This window comes from Aquarana catesbeiana, linkage group LG13 (assembly GCF_042186555.1).
Source record: "Aquarana catesbeiana isolate 2022-GZ linkage group LG13, ASM4218655v1, whole genome shotgun sequence".
NCBI classification, from domain to species: domain Eukaryota; kingdom Metazoa; phylum Chordata; class Amphibia; order Anura; family Ranidae; genus Aquarana; species Aquarana catesbeiana.
The window spans coordinates 238,369,562-238,388,897 of NC_133336.1; the positions used below are offsets into that span (position 1 = coordinate 238,369,562).

The following is a 19,336-nucleotide window of genomic DNA, read 5'->3' on the forward strand; positions in this document are numbered from 1 at the left end:
CTAGGGATAAGATTAGAGGAGAGATATTGTTTAAAGGAGGCAATGTCCCACCAGGTTTTCACCTTCTTTTCAAAAATATGATTCAATTTCTTAAAAGAGGAGGTAAGGTCATTGCTTTGTTCTGATAAGGGAGTATGTGAGAAAACCTCATCTAATTTAATTTCTCTTTTTTCAAGATAGTAAAATACATCCATGGTAGCAGCTGAAGTTGTGATAAATTAAAAAGGGCAAATATAAACAAAAATCAACCAGCGCGAACCAAAAACTTAACTAAATAGCAGCTGTGATACTGAGGGTAAATTTATCAAATTCCATAAATTAACATATAAAGAAAGCAGTACAGCGCATGAAATAAAGTACAATATGTGAAAATAAAATGGATATAAACTAAAGTCCAAAGTATATAAATTGCAAATAATAATAATCCAGTGATTCCTCCAGTGACTCAGGTGACATATAGAAAACGCAAGGTGACTGTGGTGACATACACGGACCTCCACCTTCGGTGACACCAGCTGCTCACCTTAATGGATGGACCCCTGAGTGAATCAGTCAGGTCAGAATCAGCGGTTCCCTCACAGGGGCAATACCAAGGGGAGACAGCAGCAGCAGCAGCAGCTTACAAAAATCAGCTTTCAGTGACCAGCAAGTAGGCAGATAATTCACATGTAAAAGAGGTAGGAAGAAATCTAGTGCTCTCTGTATAGTACTAAAAACATTTATTAAAATATGCGGGAGCACTCACATTACAATGCACTGTACCCCAGTGCGGAGGATGACAGCGTGGATGGAGTGGATGTCCCAAGACAGGATGGACGAGCGGAGCGCGGGTGACGTCACGATCGGAGCACGTACACAAATGCCGTACGCGTTACGTCCCTCAAAGTGGGCGGGACTTCCTCAGCGGCGACGGCTGAGCGTGAGAACACCCTTTAAATAACAAATCCGCTCCTCCCCTTCAGTCAATGGGCTCGAATGTGTGACCATCTCTATGGTAACCCGGCCTAACTAATTAGAAACAGGAAGTGACTTAAAAAAGCTCATCCAGAGCGATCTATAGGCTTGAATATGCCCATCACTATGGTAACCAGGATCAAACCAGGAAGTCACTATGTGTATGAAATAGCCATATAGCAAGGCTGATAATAAAACCACCTATGGACTGATGCCACAAAGACACAGCTATATAGCTAACAATTATGAAAAACAATAAAACATGAGTACAGTAAGTAAAAATTAAAATAATTATAGAAGAATAATTATAGAAAGAATGACGTAAATCCCGCGCCTCCGCTCAACATCCTGGGTCATCCAATCCCATAATACAAAATACATATAAAATAAACATTAACATTTAAAACAATAATACAGAGAGCTTTTGCTAGCGATCAGAGATAAAGCAGTTAACATCGAACTCGACGTTTAAGCCTCCTGGGACAAGAACCTTAGTCTCGTGAATCCAATGAGATTCTCTACGACTAATTTGGCGTAGAAAATTGCCCCCCCTCCAATGCTTATTAACTCTCTCTATACCCCAGAAGCTTAAACCCCTGGGGTTTTGATTGTGTACCAATTTAAAATGTTTTGAGACATTGTGTGTTTTTATTCCTTTTTTAATATTGTTAACATGCTCACCTAAGCGAACATGTAAAGGGCGAGATGTCCTACCAATATATTGTAAGCCACACTCACACTGTAGCATATAGACAACCCCGACCGTGGTGCACGTTATGAGTTGTTCTATTTTATATTCTTTACCTGTGGAGGTGGCTTTAAAACTTTTTCGTCTCTTGTTATTGCACTTGGAATGCCTGCAGGCTGTGCACCGCCCACAGGCATAAAATCCTGAGAGAAAGGAAAAGAGGGGGATCCACAACGCCAGGGGCTAGGCGATCCCGTAGGGATGGAGCCTTTTTATAAATAAACGACGGACGGGGTGGCAATAGGGGACCCAGCACACGATCCTGTTTAAGAATTGGCCAATTCTTTAAAACAAGTTTTTCAAATTGTTTGTGCTGGATGTTGTAATTCAGTACCATTTTGAAATTCGAAACATCTGAACTAATGTTCTTGATTTTAAAGCCACCTCCACAGGTAAAGAATATAAAATAGAACAACTCATAACGTGCACCACGGTCGGGGTTGTCTATATGCTACAGTGTGAGTGTGGCTTACAATATATTGGTAGGACATCTCGCCCTTTACATGTTCGCTTAGGTGAGCATGTTAACAATATTAAAAAAGGAATAAAAACACACAATGTCTCAAAACATTTTAAATTGGTACACAATCAAAACCCCAGGGGTTTAAGCTTCTGGGGTATAGAGAGAGTTAATAAGCATTGGAGGGGGGGCAATTTTCTACGCCAAATTAGTCGTAGAGAATCTCATTGGATTCACGAGACTAAGGTTCTTGTCCCAGGAGGCTTAAACGTCGAGTTCGATGTTAACTGCTTTATCTCTGATCGCTAGCAAAAGCTCTCTGTATTATTGTTTTAAATGTTAATGTTTATTTTATATGTATTTTGTATTATGGGATTGGATGACCCAGGATGTTGAGCGGAGGCGCGGGATTTACGTCATTCTTTCTATAATTATTCTTCTATAATTATTTTAATTTTTACTTACTGTACTCATGTTTTATTGTTTTTCATAATTGTTAGCTATATAGCTGTGTCTTTGTGGCATCAGTCCATAGGTGGTTTTATTATCAGCCTTGCTATATGGCTATTTCATACACATAGTGACTTCCTGGTTTGATCCTGGTTACCATAGTGATGGGCATATTCAAGCCTATAGATCGCTCTGGATGAGCTTTTTTAAGTCACTTCCTGTTTCTAATTAGTTAGGCCGGGTTACCATAGAGATGGTCACACATTCGAGCCCATTGGCTGAAGGGGAGGAGCGGATTTGTTATTTAAAGGGTGTTCTCACGCTCAGCCGTCGCCGCTGAGGAAGTCCCGCCCACTTTGAGGGACGTAACGCGTACGGCATTTGTGTACGTGCTCCGATCGTGACGTCACCCGCGCTCCGCTCGTCCATCCTGTCTTGGGACATCCACTCCATCCACGCTGTCATCCTCCGCACTGGGGTACAGTGCATTGTAATGTGAGTGCTCCCGCATATTTTAATAAATGTTTTTAGTACTATACAGAGAGCACTAGATTTCTTCCTACCTCTTTTACATGTGAATTATCTGCCTACTTGCTGGTCACTGAAAGCTGATTTTTGTAAGCTGCTGCTGCTGCTGCTGTCTCCCCTTGGTATTGCCCCTGTGAGGGAACCGCTGATTCTGACCTGACTGATTCACTCAGGGGTCCATCCATTAAGGTGAGCAGCTGGTGTCACCGAAGGTGGAGGTCCGTGTATGTCACCACAGTCACCTTGCGTTTTCTATATGTCACCTGAGTCACTGGAGGAATCACTGGATTATTATTATTTGCAATTTATATACTTTGGACTTTAGTTTATATCCATTTTATTTTCACATATTGTACTTTATTTCATTGGAGCCAGGTATAGCATTGTTCTACAGATTTCTGGTCAAGAAATAAATGCTCTTTACTAGATGTCATTATTGATCACTAATTGCTGATTTAATAAAGTGTTTTACATATCAATAGACAGTAGTGGGCAAAAATAATTGGGACAAGAATGAAAAATGCTAGGCTCGGAATGATCATCAGTTATATTTGTTAACATTCAATTTGCAACAGTCATGAGGTGACAATTGTGTGTGATTGATGAATAAAAAACTAAAACTATGTCCCTTTTTCATACACAGGAAGACCTCAGCCAGGAGGAGGCTGTGGAATGTGGCAGCCAGGAGGAGGCGGGGCTAAGTTGCAGCCAGGAGGAGGCGGGGCTAAGTGGCAGCCAGGAGAAGCCTGGGACCAGTCGCAGCCTGACCGAATCGCAGGTTCCTCCCCTCCGCCTTCCATACAAAAGAGCGAGGAAGGCGACTCACATGCAGGATTCAGCGATCAGGCTCATTCAGGAGGCTTCTGAGTCCCTCAGAGCCTTACCCACTCCTGAAGAGGCCTTTGCCTGCATGTGTGCCACCAAACTGAAGTGCATGCAGAAGGGTCAACGCCTCATGTGTGAGCAACTTATTTATAAAGTCCTAACTAAGGAGGTGAGTGGCAAAATCACACCCAAGACCGACGTGATTGAGTTAGACCATCCTCCTCCTCCTCCTCCTGCTGCCACAACTCCACCACCAGAGCCACAGCGTGGAAGGAAGCGTGGAAGGAAGACCAGAGAGTGATGGCCCTGGGCTCAGTCTGGTCTGGCAAAAGATGCAGTCTCTTGTATGACCACAGCCTGGGGACACAGATGTCATCTGCTGCTTTCATGATCTCTGGGACTTCTGGACCAGACTGCACTCGCTTAGATAAGGACGCCTCAGGCCACCAATTTTGCAGTAAAATAATTGATGTCTGCCCTGGGGGTCAAAGGCTTCACCAATTTCTGCTGTTTCTCCAGTGTTTCCTCCCTCTTTTTTTTGGTTGTGAGCCCTTAATAAAGGCATTTTTGGTTCAATTATACTCTCCTATGTGTGTTTTCCTTCCAAAAAAACAGTTTGTTGGTGAGGATTCAGGTACATTTCAAATATACAATGTGTAATTAACAAGGGACACCAACACCAAACAATCTAATTGAGATTCAATAATATAAGATATCAATGGTGTTGTGGTAACTTGACACACAAAACACACCCCAAAGAATTCTTTATTAAAAAGCAAAAAAAAAAAAAAAAACAGCCTTGAAGCAAAATTTGTGACAATTAAAAACAAACCAAAAAAAAATTGGTCAGATGTGACAAATAAAAATATATTGAGGGAATCACAATAAATAATAAAGAAAGAAGTTTGTGAGAAGTCTGTGTGAATATAAGCAGCAAAACTACTTCATTCTTCTCACATTATAACGAAGAGAGTGCGCTGTATTAAACCATTTTTTACATTGCAGCTTGACGAAAGTGCTGTATCCATTGCGAACGCTAATTTTACCAGACCGAGCTGTTCCGTCTAAGAATTTCTTCTGAGCATGCGTGGCACTTTGTGCGTCGGAACTGGCCACACACACACGGTCGGAATTGACGCGATCGGATTTTGTTGTCGGAAAATTTTATAGCCTGCTCTCAAACTTTGTGTGTCGGAAAATCCGATGGAAAATGTCCGATGGAACCCACACACGGTCGGAATGTCCGACAACACGCTCCGATCGGACATTTTCCATTGGAAAATCCGACCGTGTGTACGGGGCATAATACCTCATACGTTGCACTTTCACTTCCTACTCTCATTTCTGTACCCACCACGATCTGTGGGTATTTGTAGCCCTGAGTGTTCGTTTTTAATTGCCTGTCTTGGCGCTACAGGTTTGCTCGGGCTCACTCAGTACACACACGTAAGGTGGTTGCGCATTAGGTTTCAATCACGCGCTGTTTGGCACATTACCGCACCCACGCTTCTTTAGGTTTGATCATTTGGGGGGAGGGGGGGGAGGGTTGGATGAGCAGTACGTATCTTTTCTCAAATGTTTCTTGGTGCAGCCACTCCCTTCTACCAGTTTGAGTCAGGTGTCGGTGCACAATTCATGCAGATCCATGCGTTGCTAAACACACTTTCCACTTCCATGTCTCAGATGCAGCACAGAATGGAGGTGGTGGAAGCACATGCGGCCAGAACCCAGGTGTCACCTGCACCCCCAGCTCCAGTTCTTCCCAGTGCTCCTGCAGGTAATGTTGCTGTTTCCTTGCCGGTGGCAGCTCCATCACCTTTAGCAACATTCCCGTCTGTATCACCATCTCATTTCATCCCTGCCAACTTGAAGAAAGACATATTGGAAGGGAAGGATGTTAATTTGGCTTCCCTGCTGATAGCTTTACAAGATATCACGGGAAAACAAGTCCTATGCTTGCAGTGATGTGTCAGTTGTCTTGAAGACTAAAGATCGCAGGCTCAACCGCAAGCTTAGTGTGGCGGAATTCGTGCTCGCATTCGGAATCTTCCGTGATATCATTTGTGCGGTCAGTCCGGATAGGAGGGTGGAGTTAGATTTGTATCTGTCAGAGAGCTTACCTTGCTGGTCGTGCTGCTGGCCGCCCTGGGTTTTTCTACAATAATTGCTCCGATCACTGAATTGACCAAGCAGGGAACCCGATTCTCTTGGACTGATAAAGCCCAGTCGGCTTTCGAAAAACTCAAAGAACTATTCACATCAGCTACCATTCTGAAACATCCTAACCCTGTTTTACCATTTGTCTTAGAGGTCGACGCTTCGGGAGCAGTGCTCTCTCAACGTCAGGGCGCCAAAGCCCTCCTCTATCCAGTAGCGTTCTTTTCACGCAAACTCTCGATGTCAGAAAGAAATTATGATGTGGGGGATCGAGAACTTCTGGCCATCAAGGCAGCTCTGGAGAAATGGCCTTACCTGTTGGAGGGTGCCGCACATCCCATCCTGGTCTACACTGACCACAAGAATCTGGAATACCTGAGAACAGCCAAAAGATTAAGACCACGTCAGGCCAGATGGGCACTTTTCTTTTCACGATTCCAGTTCCACATAACTTACAGACCCGGTTCTAAGAATATAAAGTCAGATGCTCTTTCCCGCATGTTTTACGATTCGGAGAAGACCATATCTCCCGATACGATTCTTCCTTCTGGGAACTTCTTGCTCCTCCAAGGGGACCTTGTCTCCCGGATAAGACAGGCCTCTGTGGGAATGCTTCCGTACCCTGAAACTGATTTGAGAGAGGGCCTGTTTTGGCAAAGAGACAAGATCGTGGTTCCTGAGAATTTAAGGGTAACTGTAATGGAACTATGTCATGATTATAAATTGGCTGGACATTTCGGTGTCCTGAAGACTACTGAGCTGGTACAGCACACCTTCTGGTGGCCTCAATTATCCTGTGACTGTAAAAATTTTGTGGATTCATGTAACACTTGTGCTCGAAGTAAGAACACCAGGACAAAGGCCTGGGGATTGTTAAAACCTTTACCTGTTCCAGAGAGGCCATGGAAAATGATATCGATGGACTTCATCGTGGAACTGCCTCCTTCCGAGGGATTTTCTACTATTTTTGTTGTGGTAGACAGGCTGTCCAAGATGGCACATTTCCTCCCCATGAAGGGTACACCTTCGGCTATGGATGCAGCAAAAATTTTTGTCAAAGAGGTTGTTAGGCTGCATGGAGTTCCAGCAAGCATTGTGTCCGATCGGGGTGTTCAATTTACTTCAGGGTTCTGGAAGGCCCTCTGTGGTTCCCTCGAAATCGAATTGGCATTCTCATCTGCCTATCATCCCCAGACGAACGGACAAACTGAGAGAACCACCTTGGAGCAATACCTCAGGTGCTGCTCTGCCTTCTCTCAGGATGACTGGGTCTCCTTATTACCTGTTGCAGAATTCTCCTACAACAACTCCTTACACTCTGCCATCAATCAAACACCATTTTTCGCTAATTACGGTTTCCATCCATCCTTTCTGCCAATCTCAATACCTGAATGTACCGTTCCAGCTGTCTCTGAAACTATGAGTTTATTTTCCACCAATAACAAACTTCTACAAGAAACTATGGCCAAATCCCAGGATTACAATAAAAAAGTGTTTGATAAGAAGAGGCGTGGAGAATTGATCTTGGAACCCGGCGACCAAGTGTGGTTGTCCACAATGAACCTGAAAATGACTTGTCCCACTAGGAAATTAGGCCCTAAATTTATGGGTCCTTTCCCGGTGAAGAGGAAAATAAATGATGTGACCTATGAACTTGATCTGCCGGACTCTCTAAAAGTGCACCTGGTCTTCCACGTGACGCTACTGAAACCTGCTACCTCTAATCCTTTTGCTGGCCGCACCACCAGCCCAGCCAAACCTGTCATTATTGACAACGAAGTAGAATTCGAAGTAGAGGCAATCCTAGACTGTAGAAAAAAGAGAAATGGAATCCAGTATCTCATTAAGTGGAAGGGGTATGGCCCTGAAGACAATTCCTGGGAGCCAGAGAGCAATTTGCATGCTCCGGAACTTTTACAGACTTTCAGGAACGTTCATGCCGCCAAGCTGGCCCAAATAGGTATCCGGAGGCTGCCTTTAGGGAGTGGGCACTGTCAGAGAGCTTACCTTGCTGGTGGTGCTGCTGGCCACCCTGGGGCGCGCCGGTGTGCGCCAGCGCGCGTTGGCGTGTGCGTTCCTGTGTGTGCTACTGTGCATGCTCCTGCAGACGTTGGTATGTGTACTGGCGTGCGGGCGCGTGCGTGCATGTGCGCGTGCGTGCGTGCCTGTGAGCGTCGGCGTGCACGTGCGCGCCGTTGGCGCCAACCGGCCTGTTTAGGTTTGCCATGCACTCTGCTCTGTGCTGCCTGATCATCAGCTCCCTGTGCCTTAGTTCACGTTGCCTATCTTGTGTTCCTGTGTACCTGATCTCCTTACGACTCAGATTGCCTTTGGATTCTCCTGTTTGCTGCCCGCACCTGGCCTTGGCCTGTTTGACTCCGCTTTTGCCTGCTCCTGTTGTACCTTTGCTGCTAGCTTGTTGCCGAACCCTGCTTGTGCCCAGGTCTGCCTGTCTTGCTCCTGCTCAGCACCTGTAGCCTGAGTTCCTGACTACTGACCTGCTGCTGAAGATCACCTCTCATCCTGCACCTGGATCCCTTCAGCAGGCTCTCATACCATTCCGCACTCCCGTGCCTCCTGTCTGCTCTACCAGGGGCCGTGAGTCGGATAAGTAAGGGAGTCTACCCTCTGCCCAAGCGGACTCATCAGTCTGGTAAGTGGAAGTCTGACAGTATCTTCACAAAGTGGTGGATCTGGCGCACAAGTACGGAGGGTGTAGTTTTTACGACTATCACCGGTCTTTCTCGGCCAAAGCAGGGGCCACTTGGGCTCAGTTCCAGGTGGTCATGTGTTGGAGCAACATTGATATGGAACTTTTCTGTAGGCACTTTGCCAGCCAGAAGTCCCCGGTATGCAGCACCTGCCAGTCCTCTGTGCATACTTCCACTTGGTGTCTGGTTTTTGAGGCCCCAGGTCCGTCAGGGGTTAGCAAGCAGGGGGCCGGTGTGTCCTCCACAGGACCGTCCGGGCAGGTGGACAAGTTGGGTAGGACCATCCATTTCTTAGGCAAATCGCAGGTATGCAACAATTTCAATCATTCCGGCTGCAATTATAATCAGTGTAGGCTCCTGCACGTGTGTTCTAATTGCTTTCGGGCACATCCCAAGTCTTCCTGTTTGGTTAAACCCTTCAGTTCGGCATGACTAAGCTGAGTGGAGGTTTCCACTTTAGGGGCTTATCTAGAGGGTCACCCATTCTCTGGTGTAAGGCAATTTCTGTTAGATGGGTTCCACACAGGGTTAATCACGTTGCCTACTTAGACCTTTGAATGTAGGAATCTTTTGTCTGCAGACCACCATGCTTTGCTAGTAGACAATCTGTTGGCTATAGAGGTGGATAAAGGGTTTGTAATTGGGCCATTCAAGTCATCACCTTTTGGTATGTGGAGGGTCAGCCCGATTGGGGTTGTGTGTGGAAAATGTTCTAATAAACATCGTCTTATTTATGATTTTTTTCGCACATTCCGAGTCTCAATTCACTGATCCCCTCTGAGGAATTTTCGTTGAAATATTCTTCCGTGGATTCAGCCATTCAGCTCATTCTTCAGTTGGGTAAGGTAAGGTAAGCTTGGTTGTCAAAAGCTGACATTGCCGATGCCTTCAAGCTTCTGCCTATTAGTCCTGCGCAATGGCAATGGCACGGCATCGTATTGCTACTAAATTAACTTTTGGGTCAACGAGCAGTCCCTGTTTGTTCAACATTTTCTCCCAGGCTCCACATTGGATCTTGGGTCACTGCAAATGTTGCCTGGTGTGGTACACTACCTTGATGACTTTTTGCTCGTCGAGGACCCTGGCCAACCACCCAGGGATTTTCAGTGTCTCACGGATCTGTTTGCCGAATTGAATGTGCCACTGGCAATTCACAAGGTGGAAGGTCCTGCCAATATCATAATTTTTTTAGGTATCACGTTGGATTCCGATCGCATGATTGCTAGTCTGCCCAAAGAGAAGTTGGACAGAATTCGTCTGACCATACACACATTCGTCCGGTCTCCAGTCTGCTCAAAGAAGGAGTTGCAGTCACTCTTGGGCATGCTAAATCATGCGATGAGGATCATTTCACAAGGTAGGGGTTTTGTCTCCAGGTTGTTGGCCTTTTTGCCCCTTTTTCAGGATGGTGTTGCAGGTGTCAACTTGCTAGCGGATGCACGCGCTGACCTGGCCATGTGGGACCAGTTCCTGCGGGACTGGAATGGCATTTCTTTGCTTATTCCCCAGCCTTCCAGCACATTGCCCAGGGTTTTCACTGATGCAGCTGCGTCAGGGGGGTTTGCGGCCATGTGTGGAGTTGAATGGCTGGCTAGCCGTTGGCCCCGGGAAGTTTTCCTTTTACCTAAATTTGCACAGACTTCAGCGTTATTTGAAATCTACCCGATTGTGGCGACAGCTGTAACTTGGGGGCCAGGCTGGGCAGGAAGTTCAGTCATTATCTTCACGGACAATCTGGCTACCGCCAACATTAAGAACAAAGGCAGGTCAGGGTCCCTGGTCATCATGTCCTTCTTGCGCAGGTTGACTTGGTTAGGTTTGGCCTGCAGGTTCCATTTCCAGGGGGAATTCATCAGCAGGGATTTCAATAGGGCGGCCGATGCATTGTCTCATTTTAAATTTGATACATTTTTCTTGCAGCACCCAGAAGCAGAGAGGGTGGGCAGGCTGGTTCCTCCATTTTCCCTGCTCACCATGGACTGACAAGGTTCTGCACACAGGCGATCAGTTTGGCCAACGCATCTTTATCCAGCAACATGTTCAAAGCGTACTCCACGGGTTGGATGAAATTTCAGAAATTTTTGGAGCTTCATCCTTCTAGCTGTCCGTGGGACATCAAATCTGTAATGGCATTTGCAGGCCTATTGGCACTGGCTTTGTCCGCTAGTACCATCAAGTTGTATCTGGCAGGCGTACAGCATTTCAAGACCCTTCAAGACCCTTCTAGTCCATCCATCTTTGCTGCTCACCCTCTCAAGGCCTTGTTGAGGGGTATTCTGAAATCACAGGGTCAAGCGCAGGTTTCCAGACTCCCTATCACTGGTCAGATGGTACGGGATATTTTGGATTTACTGTCATCATCCCCTTTTGGTATAGGTCCCAGTCTGGTGCTTAAAGCTGCTGTGTACTTAAGTTTCTTTGGGTTCCTCAGACCAGGGGAGGTTTCACAGGTCAATCTTCAGGCACCTTTCCTGACCAAGGGCAGTCTCAGTAGGTATCCAGACCATTTCGTCCTGCAGCTTAACAATAATAAAACTAGACAGGTGGGTCAAGGTTACGTGGTCAAGTTTTACGGCACCAATAGCAGATGGTGTCCGTTCAAGGTTCTGGACTCACTTTCCAGATTTCTGGCTAATTCCCCACCGGACAGCCCTTTGCTGCCATTTCCCTTAGATCCTCTAACTTCCAAACAGTTCATGGCACATGTTAGGATCCTGATCGCTAAATTAGGCTTAAATTCAATACTATTTACTGGCCATTCTTTCAGGATCGGGGCGGCATCTGCCGCTTCCAAACAGGGGGTACCTCCTTTCATCATCAAGCATATGGGGCGATGGAGATCCTCTTGTTTTAGCAGGTACATTCTTGAACCACATACGGAGGTCATTAGGGCATTTGCCTCTTTGTTGGATTGATCTTTTGTTATCTCATTTTCATTACACTTTCTGTGCTTCACACCTACTCATGTGTCTTCTGCCCTCTTTTCAGGTATACCGACCAATCAGACCAAGGCACACCGCAGGTCTTGGTAAGTTACTATTGTGGGTCTAGGAGGACTCTGACTACAAGTTGAAAGGCTGGCCACAGGCCAGCCTGGATTTGCGGGAGGAGTCTGGGGCTATATAGCCCTCCTTTGCAGCCGGGTTCAGCGTCGGCTCGAGTTCCGGTTCCCACCCTCCCGGTTCCCACACTCTTTTCAGTCATACTTGCTCAGTCATACTCAGTTTCATCCATACAGCGTATGCCCTCTTTTCAGGTATACCGACCAATCAGACCAAGGCACACCGCAGGTCTTGGTAAGTTACTATTGTCAGTCTAGGAGGACTCCGACTACAAATATATATACATACACAGTATCTCACAAAAGTGAGTACACCCCTCACATTTTTGTAAATATTTTATTCTATCTTTTCATGTGACAACACTGAAGAAATGACACTTGTCTACAATGTAAAGTAGTGAGTGTACAGCTTGTATAACAGTGTAAATGTGCTGTCCCCTCAAAATAACTCAACACACAGCCATTAAAGGGGTTGTAAAGTCAGAAGGTTTTTTTTTATCTTAATGCATTCTATGTATTAAGATAAAAAGCCTTCTGTGTGCTGCAGCCCTCTAATACTTACCTGAGGTCCCTCTCTGTCCAGCGATGTCTTTGAGTGTCTCAGCCGTCCCAGATTCTCCTTCCTGATTGGGTGAGACACAGCAGTGGCGCTACTAGCTCCCACTGCTGTCAAAGTCAGATAGCCAATCAGGGGAGAGAGGGGGCGGGGCCAGGGCTCCGTGTCTAAATGGACGCAGGGAGCTGTGATTCAGCTTGGGTGCCCCCATACCAAGCTGCTTGCTGTGGGGGCACTGAATAGAAGGGAGAGGGGCCAGGAGCATAGAAGGGAGACCCGAGAAGAGGAGGATCCGGGCTGCTCTGTGCAAATCCCCCGCAACAAAGCAGGTAAGTATAACACGTTTGTTATTTTTATATGTATAAAAACAAGACTTTACAATCACTTTAATGTCTAAACCGCTGGCAACAAAAGTGAGTACACCCCTAAGTGAAAATGTACAAATTGGACGCAATTAGCCATTTTCCCTCCCCCGGTGTCATGTGACTCGTTAGTGTTACAAGGTCACAGGTGTGAATGGGGAGCAGGTGTGTTAAATTTGATGTTATCGCTCTCACTCTCATACTGGTCACTGGAAGTTCAACATGGCACCTCATGGCAAAGAACTCTCTGAGGATCTAAAAAAAAAGAATTGTTGCTCTACATAAAGATGGCCTAGGCTATAAGAAGATTTCCAAGACCCTGAAACTGCTGCAGCACTGTGGCCAAGACCATACAGCGGTTTAACCACATGCCGACCAGCCCCCACAGTTGTACTGCGGCAGAATGACACGGCTGGGCGAAACGACGTTATGTAATGTCACTTCGCCCTGTGGCCACTAGGGCGGTCTCGATCACCGTCGGGCTCCCGCGATCGCTCGGGGCACACGAGAACCCAGAACTGTGTGTGTAAACTCACAGTTTCCGGTTCTCTGAGGGGAGAACTGCCAGATCGTCTGTTCATGCACAGTCCACATCCCCCTTCAGTTAGAACACACAATAGGACACACATTAACCCCTTCGCTGCCCCCTAGAGTTAACCCCTTCCCTTCCAGTTTACATTAATCAATGCATTTTTAATCGCACTGATCGCTGCATTAATGCCAATGGTCCCAAAAATGTGTCAAAATCGTCCGACGTGTCTGCCATAATGTCGCAGTCACGATAAAAATCGCTGATCGCCGCCATTACCAGTAACAAAAAAAATTATTAATAAAAATGCCATAAAATATCTCCTATTTTGTAGACGCTATAACTTTTACGCAAACCAATCAATAAACGCTTATTGCGATTTTTTTTTACCAAATATATGTAGAAGAATACGTATCGGCCTAAACTGAGGAAAAAAAAAATGTTTTTTATATATTTTTTGGGGATGTTTATTGTAGCAAAAAGTAAAAAATAATGCGTTTTTTTTCAAAATTGTCGCTCTTTTTTTGTTTATAGCGCAGAAAAAAAAAACCCCGCAGAGGTGATCAAATACCACCAAAAGAAAGCTCTATTTGTGGGGAAAAAAGGACATTGATTTTGTTTGGGAGCCACGTCGCACGACCGCGCAATTGTCAGTTAAAGCGACCCAGTGCCGAATCGCAAAAAGTGCTCTGGTCTTTGGCCAGCCAAATGGTCCGGGGCTTAAGTGGTTAACAGGACAGGTTCCACTCAGAACACGCCCAGGGGCGGATCCAGAGTCTAGTCTCGGGAGGGGCACTGCCAGAAAATAAGGTGTTGCTTACAGAACCGTACTTGACGTGTCATACAGTCCTAAACTTGTTTGAAACAGTCACACGTTTATCACTCCAGATTAGATTATTACATTACAAACAGACAGGATACGTTAACCACATACAAAAAAAAAAAAACGCTGATCGCCGCCATTACCAGTAAAAACAATAAAAAATATTCAAAGTCCATAAATCTATCCCATAGTTTGTAGATGCTATAACTTTTGCGCAAACCAATCAATATACGCTTACTGTGAGTTTTTTTTACCAAAAGAAGCATACATATTGGCCTAAATTGATGAAGAAATTATTTTTTTTTACATTTTTTTTTTTTAATGGTTGATGGGGTCTGTAAAGAGCCGCGGCCTCGGCTCTTTAACCTTGTGATCGGCTGTGTCCAATCCCAGCCGGCCACATGTAAACACGGAGATGCCGTAATCAGCTCTCCTCACCTCACAGAGGAAATCTAAGCATGTAATCAGGGCACTGATAATCAGTGCCCTGATTACAATAAAGCGCCCACAATGCCAGAAGTGAGTGCCCACCAGTGCCAGCAAACAGTGCCCTCAAGTGGCAGCAATCAGTACCCATTAGTGATGCCAGTCAGTGCTGCCCTTCACTGCTGCCCATCACTGCTGCCCATCAATACCTATCACTGCTACCCATCAATGCCACCCATCAATGCCCATCAGTGCCCATCAGCGTTGCCTATCTGTGCCCATCAGTGCCACCCACCAGTGCCATTCATCAGTGCACATCAGTGCCGCCTATCTGTGCCCATCAGTGCCACCCACCAGTGCCACCCATCAGTGCCACCTATCAGTGCCCATAAGTGCGGCATATTCGTGCCTCCTCATCAGTGCCACCTAATCAGTGCCCATCAGTGCAGCCTATCAATGCCCATCAGTGCCGCCTCATCAGCGCCCATCAGTGAAGGAGAAAAATGACTTATTTACAAAATTTACTGACGGAAGCTAAGAAAAACCTTTATTTTTTTCAAAATTTGCAGTCTTTTTTTTTTTTAGGAAAAAATAAAAAACTCAGAAGTGATTAAATGCTTCAGCCCCAGAAGATTTTACCCCCTTCCTGACCAGAGCACTTTTTACAATTTGGCACTGTGTCGCTTTAACTGACAATTGCGCGGTCGTGCAACGCTGTACCAAAACAAAATTTTCGTCCCTTTTTTCCCCACAAGTAGAGCTTTCTCTTGGTGGTATTTGATCACCTCTGCGTTTTTTATTTATTGCGCTATAAACAAAAAAAAAGAGTGACAATTTTGAAAAAAAAACTGTATTTTTTACTTTTTGCTATAATACGGTAAATATCCCCCAAATTTAAAAAAAAAAAAAAAAAATTCTTCATCAGTTTAGGCTGATATGTATTCTTCTACATATTTTTGGTTAAAGAATCTCAATAAACGTATATTGATTGATTTGCGCAAAAGTTATAGCATCTACAAAGAAAGATTTATGGCATTTTTACTTATATGTTCTTTTTTTTACTTCTTAACTTTGTACTTCCGCCCCAGCCTCGCCGCGGCGGAGTGCATCCCGTCCTCTTCTCCCCCGCTGACTTCTGGGACCTTTGTGTGTCCCAGAAGATGACTGGGCCATTCAGGAAGCGCCATGCGACTCGCGTATGCGCAGTAGGAAACCGGCAGTGAAGCCTGAAGTCTCCACTGCCGGTTTCCCTTAGTTGGAATGGCGAGGCCTGCACCCGATCCTATGGACGGGTCGGCTTCGGAGGGACTCGTTGACCTCCGGGGGCTTGCGATCATGACACAAAGCGGCAGAACGGGGAGATGCCTATGTAAACAAGGCATTTCCCTGTTCTGCCTAGCAACGTGACAGGGAGCTACTGCTCCCTGTCATCGGGAGCAGTGATCTCTGTCATGCTGTAGTGAGCCCATCCCGCCCACAGTTAGAATCACTCCCTAGGACACACTTAACCCCTTGATCGCCCCCTAGTGTTTAACCCCTTCCCTGCCAGTGTAATTTACACAGTAATCAGTGCATTTTTATAGCACTAATTGCTGTATAAATGTCAATGGTCCCAAAATAGTGTCAAAAGTGTCCGATGTGTCCGCCGCAATGTTGCAGTCATGATAAAAATCGCAGATCGCCGCCATTACTAATAAAAAAAAAAAAAATAATAAAAATGCCATAAATCTATCCCCTATTTTGTAGACGCTATAACTTTAGCGCAAACCAATCAATATACGCTTATTGCGATTTTTTTTTTTACCAAAAATATTTAGAAGAATACGTATCGGCCTAAACTGAGAAAGAAATTTGTTTTGTTTATATATTTTTGGGGGATATTTATTATAGCAAAAAGTTAAAAATATTGCTTTTTTATCAAATTTGTCGCTCTTTTTTTGTTTATAGCGCAAAAAAAAAAAAAAAAAAATGCAGAGGTGATCAAATACCACCAAAAGAAAGCTCTATTTGTGGGAAAAAAAGGACGTCAATTTTGTTTGGGAGCCACGTCACACGCCCGCGCAATTGTCAGTTAAAGCGACGCAGTGCCGAATCGCAAAAAGTGCTCTGGTCAGGAAGGGGGTAAAATCTTGCGGGGCTGAAGTGGTTAAACAGCCACAGAACCTGTGTAATTCATATGTGTTCGGGATGAGGTGGCAACCCTAGATATCAGCTCTTCTTGAAAAATAAATAGCGTCAGCAGCAACCACCGTAAACCTTAATAGTTCAGCAATAGATATGTGTTATCTTCACATACACACAGGTTTTCTACCCTTAGGCTTCATGCACACGAGACCCGGTGCAAACTCTGCTGAACACATGTTTTTAAAAGCTGAAACCGGCATTTAGAAAAGCCCGTTTTGCCGCATTTGCATGCCGCGTTTAGCCACGTTTTACCGCGTTTGCGTCTAGAAGCGTCTGCAGAGCAGAGAATGACATTTTGCAATTCAAATTTGGGGCCCTGTATCTCAGGGCCACTTAGTGCTAGGAACCCCACATTTGGTGTGCTAACACATTGGAACTAATACTACAATATATCCAAAGCTGGGGTTCCCAGCTCCAAGTGGCCCCAAGATATAGGGCCCCAAAGTCAGGTCACAAAATGTCATTGTCTACTGCAGAAGTGCTTGACATTTTGCGAGCGACTTTGGAGCCCCATATCTCAGGGCCACTTGGTGGCCCCAAAGTCGGGTAGCAAAATGACATTCTCTGCTGCAGTTTGCCATCATATTTCTGTGTTTTCTGGTCCAAAAAATAGGGTTCCTTTAAAAATACTTATAAACGCAAACGCGGCTAAACGCGATACCGGCATCTGAAACGTGGAAAAATTTTGCGTCTGAACCCATTTTTTTGCTTCTGGAAAAACGAGGTTAAACACAACTGCCTAAAAACGCCAAAAAACGAGACATAGTATAACATTGAATGAGTTCAGGGGCAGTTGAAAAAAGTGTCCAACTGCCTCTGAACGCGCGTTTAACAGCGTCTCGTGTGCATGAGGCCTTATTTGTTCCTCAACAACCCCCCTAATGCCCCCTGACCCCATAGCTGCTATGGATATTGTTATTGCTATATATCACATAGATACATAGTTAGTCGGGTTGAAAAAAAGACACTTCCAGTTCTACTGATATGTCATTAATCAACTAATATGCTGAATTCAATAGAATCAGATAACGGGAGGAGATCAGAGAGACACTAAGAAAACTTCTCCCATGATATACTCCGGATGGTTTCCCGATAGACCACGTTAGCAGATCAGTCTGTATTACCTTTATGTAATTGTGTAGACACAGTTCCGGGGTGAAAAACAATGGCGTCAGCAGGAAGGAGCAGGGGGAAGAGGAGGGAGAGAGGACAATAATGTGATCACAACTTTCACTTTCACTTTCAGAACATTCCATAGCCTGATCACACGGAATCTCCATCGTTCGTGGAATCACAGAGCAGAGCTCTACTCTACGAAAGAGCATTGAGAACAAGGAAAAAAAAGGAAACAAACAATTCTGAGATATCGCTGAAATAGTACGAGGGCCGTACTGAGAGTGATGCAAAAGTGGCTTTTTTATTAACTTACATAGGTTGTCCAAATTCCACACGTCAGTAGAGTAACTCTTCTGTCTCGTACATACGATTGGACTCTCCGCCCACAAAACCGTGGAATTTTGTCCGAAGGGTGTTGGCTCAAACTTGTCTTACATACACACGTTGTCGGCCAACAATTCCGAACGTAGTGACGTACTACATGGTTTTTCAGCTCTTTAGCGCCACTCTTTGGGCTCCTTCTGCTAATTTCGTGTTAGTAAAAGTTTGGTGAGTGTTGATTCGCACTTTTCATTTCGTGCTTTTCAGTTAGTTTCTGAACGGCCGTTCGTCAATCAGACAGGTTGCGGAATAGGAGGAGATAAACGTGTCATTTATTATTGGCCTTGGAGTTATTGCTTTGATATTTTTTTTCGGGTTGAATAATAATGATCTGATTTGGTATATTTTCTATATTTTTGGATGCATAGAATGCACTTTTTGGTTAAGTTCTATTGGCAGATAGCATGTCTAATTTAATTTTTTAATTTTTTTTAATGCACAATAAAAAAATTCTGGAGAATAATACTTGGCTATGTATTTTATATCAAATGACAGTTTGGGAGTAGGCAGTTACATTTTATAAAATACAATGTAAAATTGACACGGAACACCAACATAGTTGTATCTTTGATCTTAAAAACTACGGGATAATGGTGTTGTGGTAACTTGTACAAATGAAAAAAAAAAAACCCATAATAATATTATTCTTGATATCACTATAAAATTAAAGTCGTTGAAAATTCCTTTGCAATAACTCCATCAGTATCACCAGCAAAGCAGCTTCATTATTATCCCATTAAAGAAGAAGAGAATTGTGCGCTGCATTTGGAGATTTCATAATTTGCGAATGTCAATTCTCCATTACAGACGCTAGTTTACAAGACCGACCGCTTCCGGCTTATCCTTGCTTCCGAACATGCGTGTTTGTACTTTGGACTTTTGTCCGACAGACTTGTGTACACACGCTCGGAAAAATCCGACAACAGACATTTGTTGGTGGAAAATCTGAAGACATGCTAGCCAACATTTGTTGGCCGAAAGTCCGACAACAATTGTCCGATGGAGCGTACACACGGTCAGATTTTCCGCCAACAGCCTGACATCCAACATTTCCCGTCGGAAAGT

General features: G+C 44.8%; 1 protein-coding gene across 1 annotated transcript in view; it reads right to left on the reverse strand.

Annotated features, from left to right (window-relative positions):
- The window catches only part of LOC141116717 (uncharacterized), a 181,860-nt gene that overhangs the window by 107,671 nt on the left and 54,853 nt on the right, over nt 1-19,336 (reverse strand). The window contains exon 12 of the mRNA XM_073609109.1: nt 7,806-7,930. Coding sequence (XP_073465210.1) covers nt 7,806-7,930 — 125 coding nt within the window. The remainder of the gene's footprint in view (nt 1-7,805; nt 7,931-19,336) is intronic.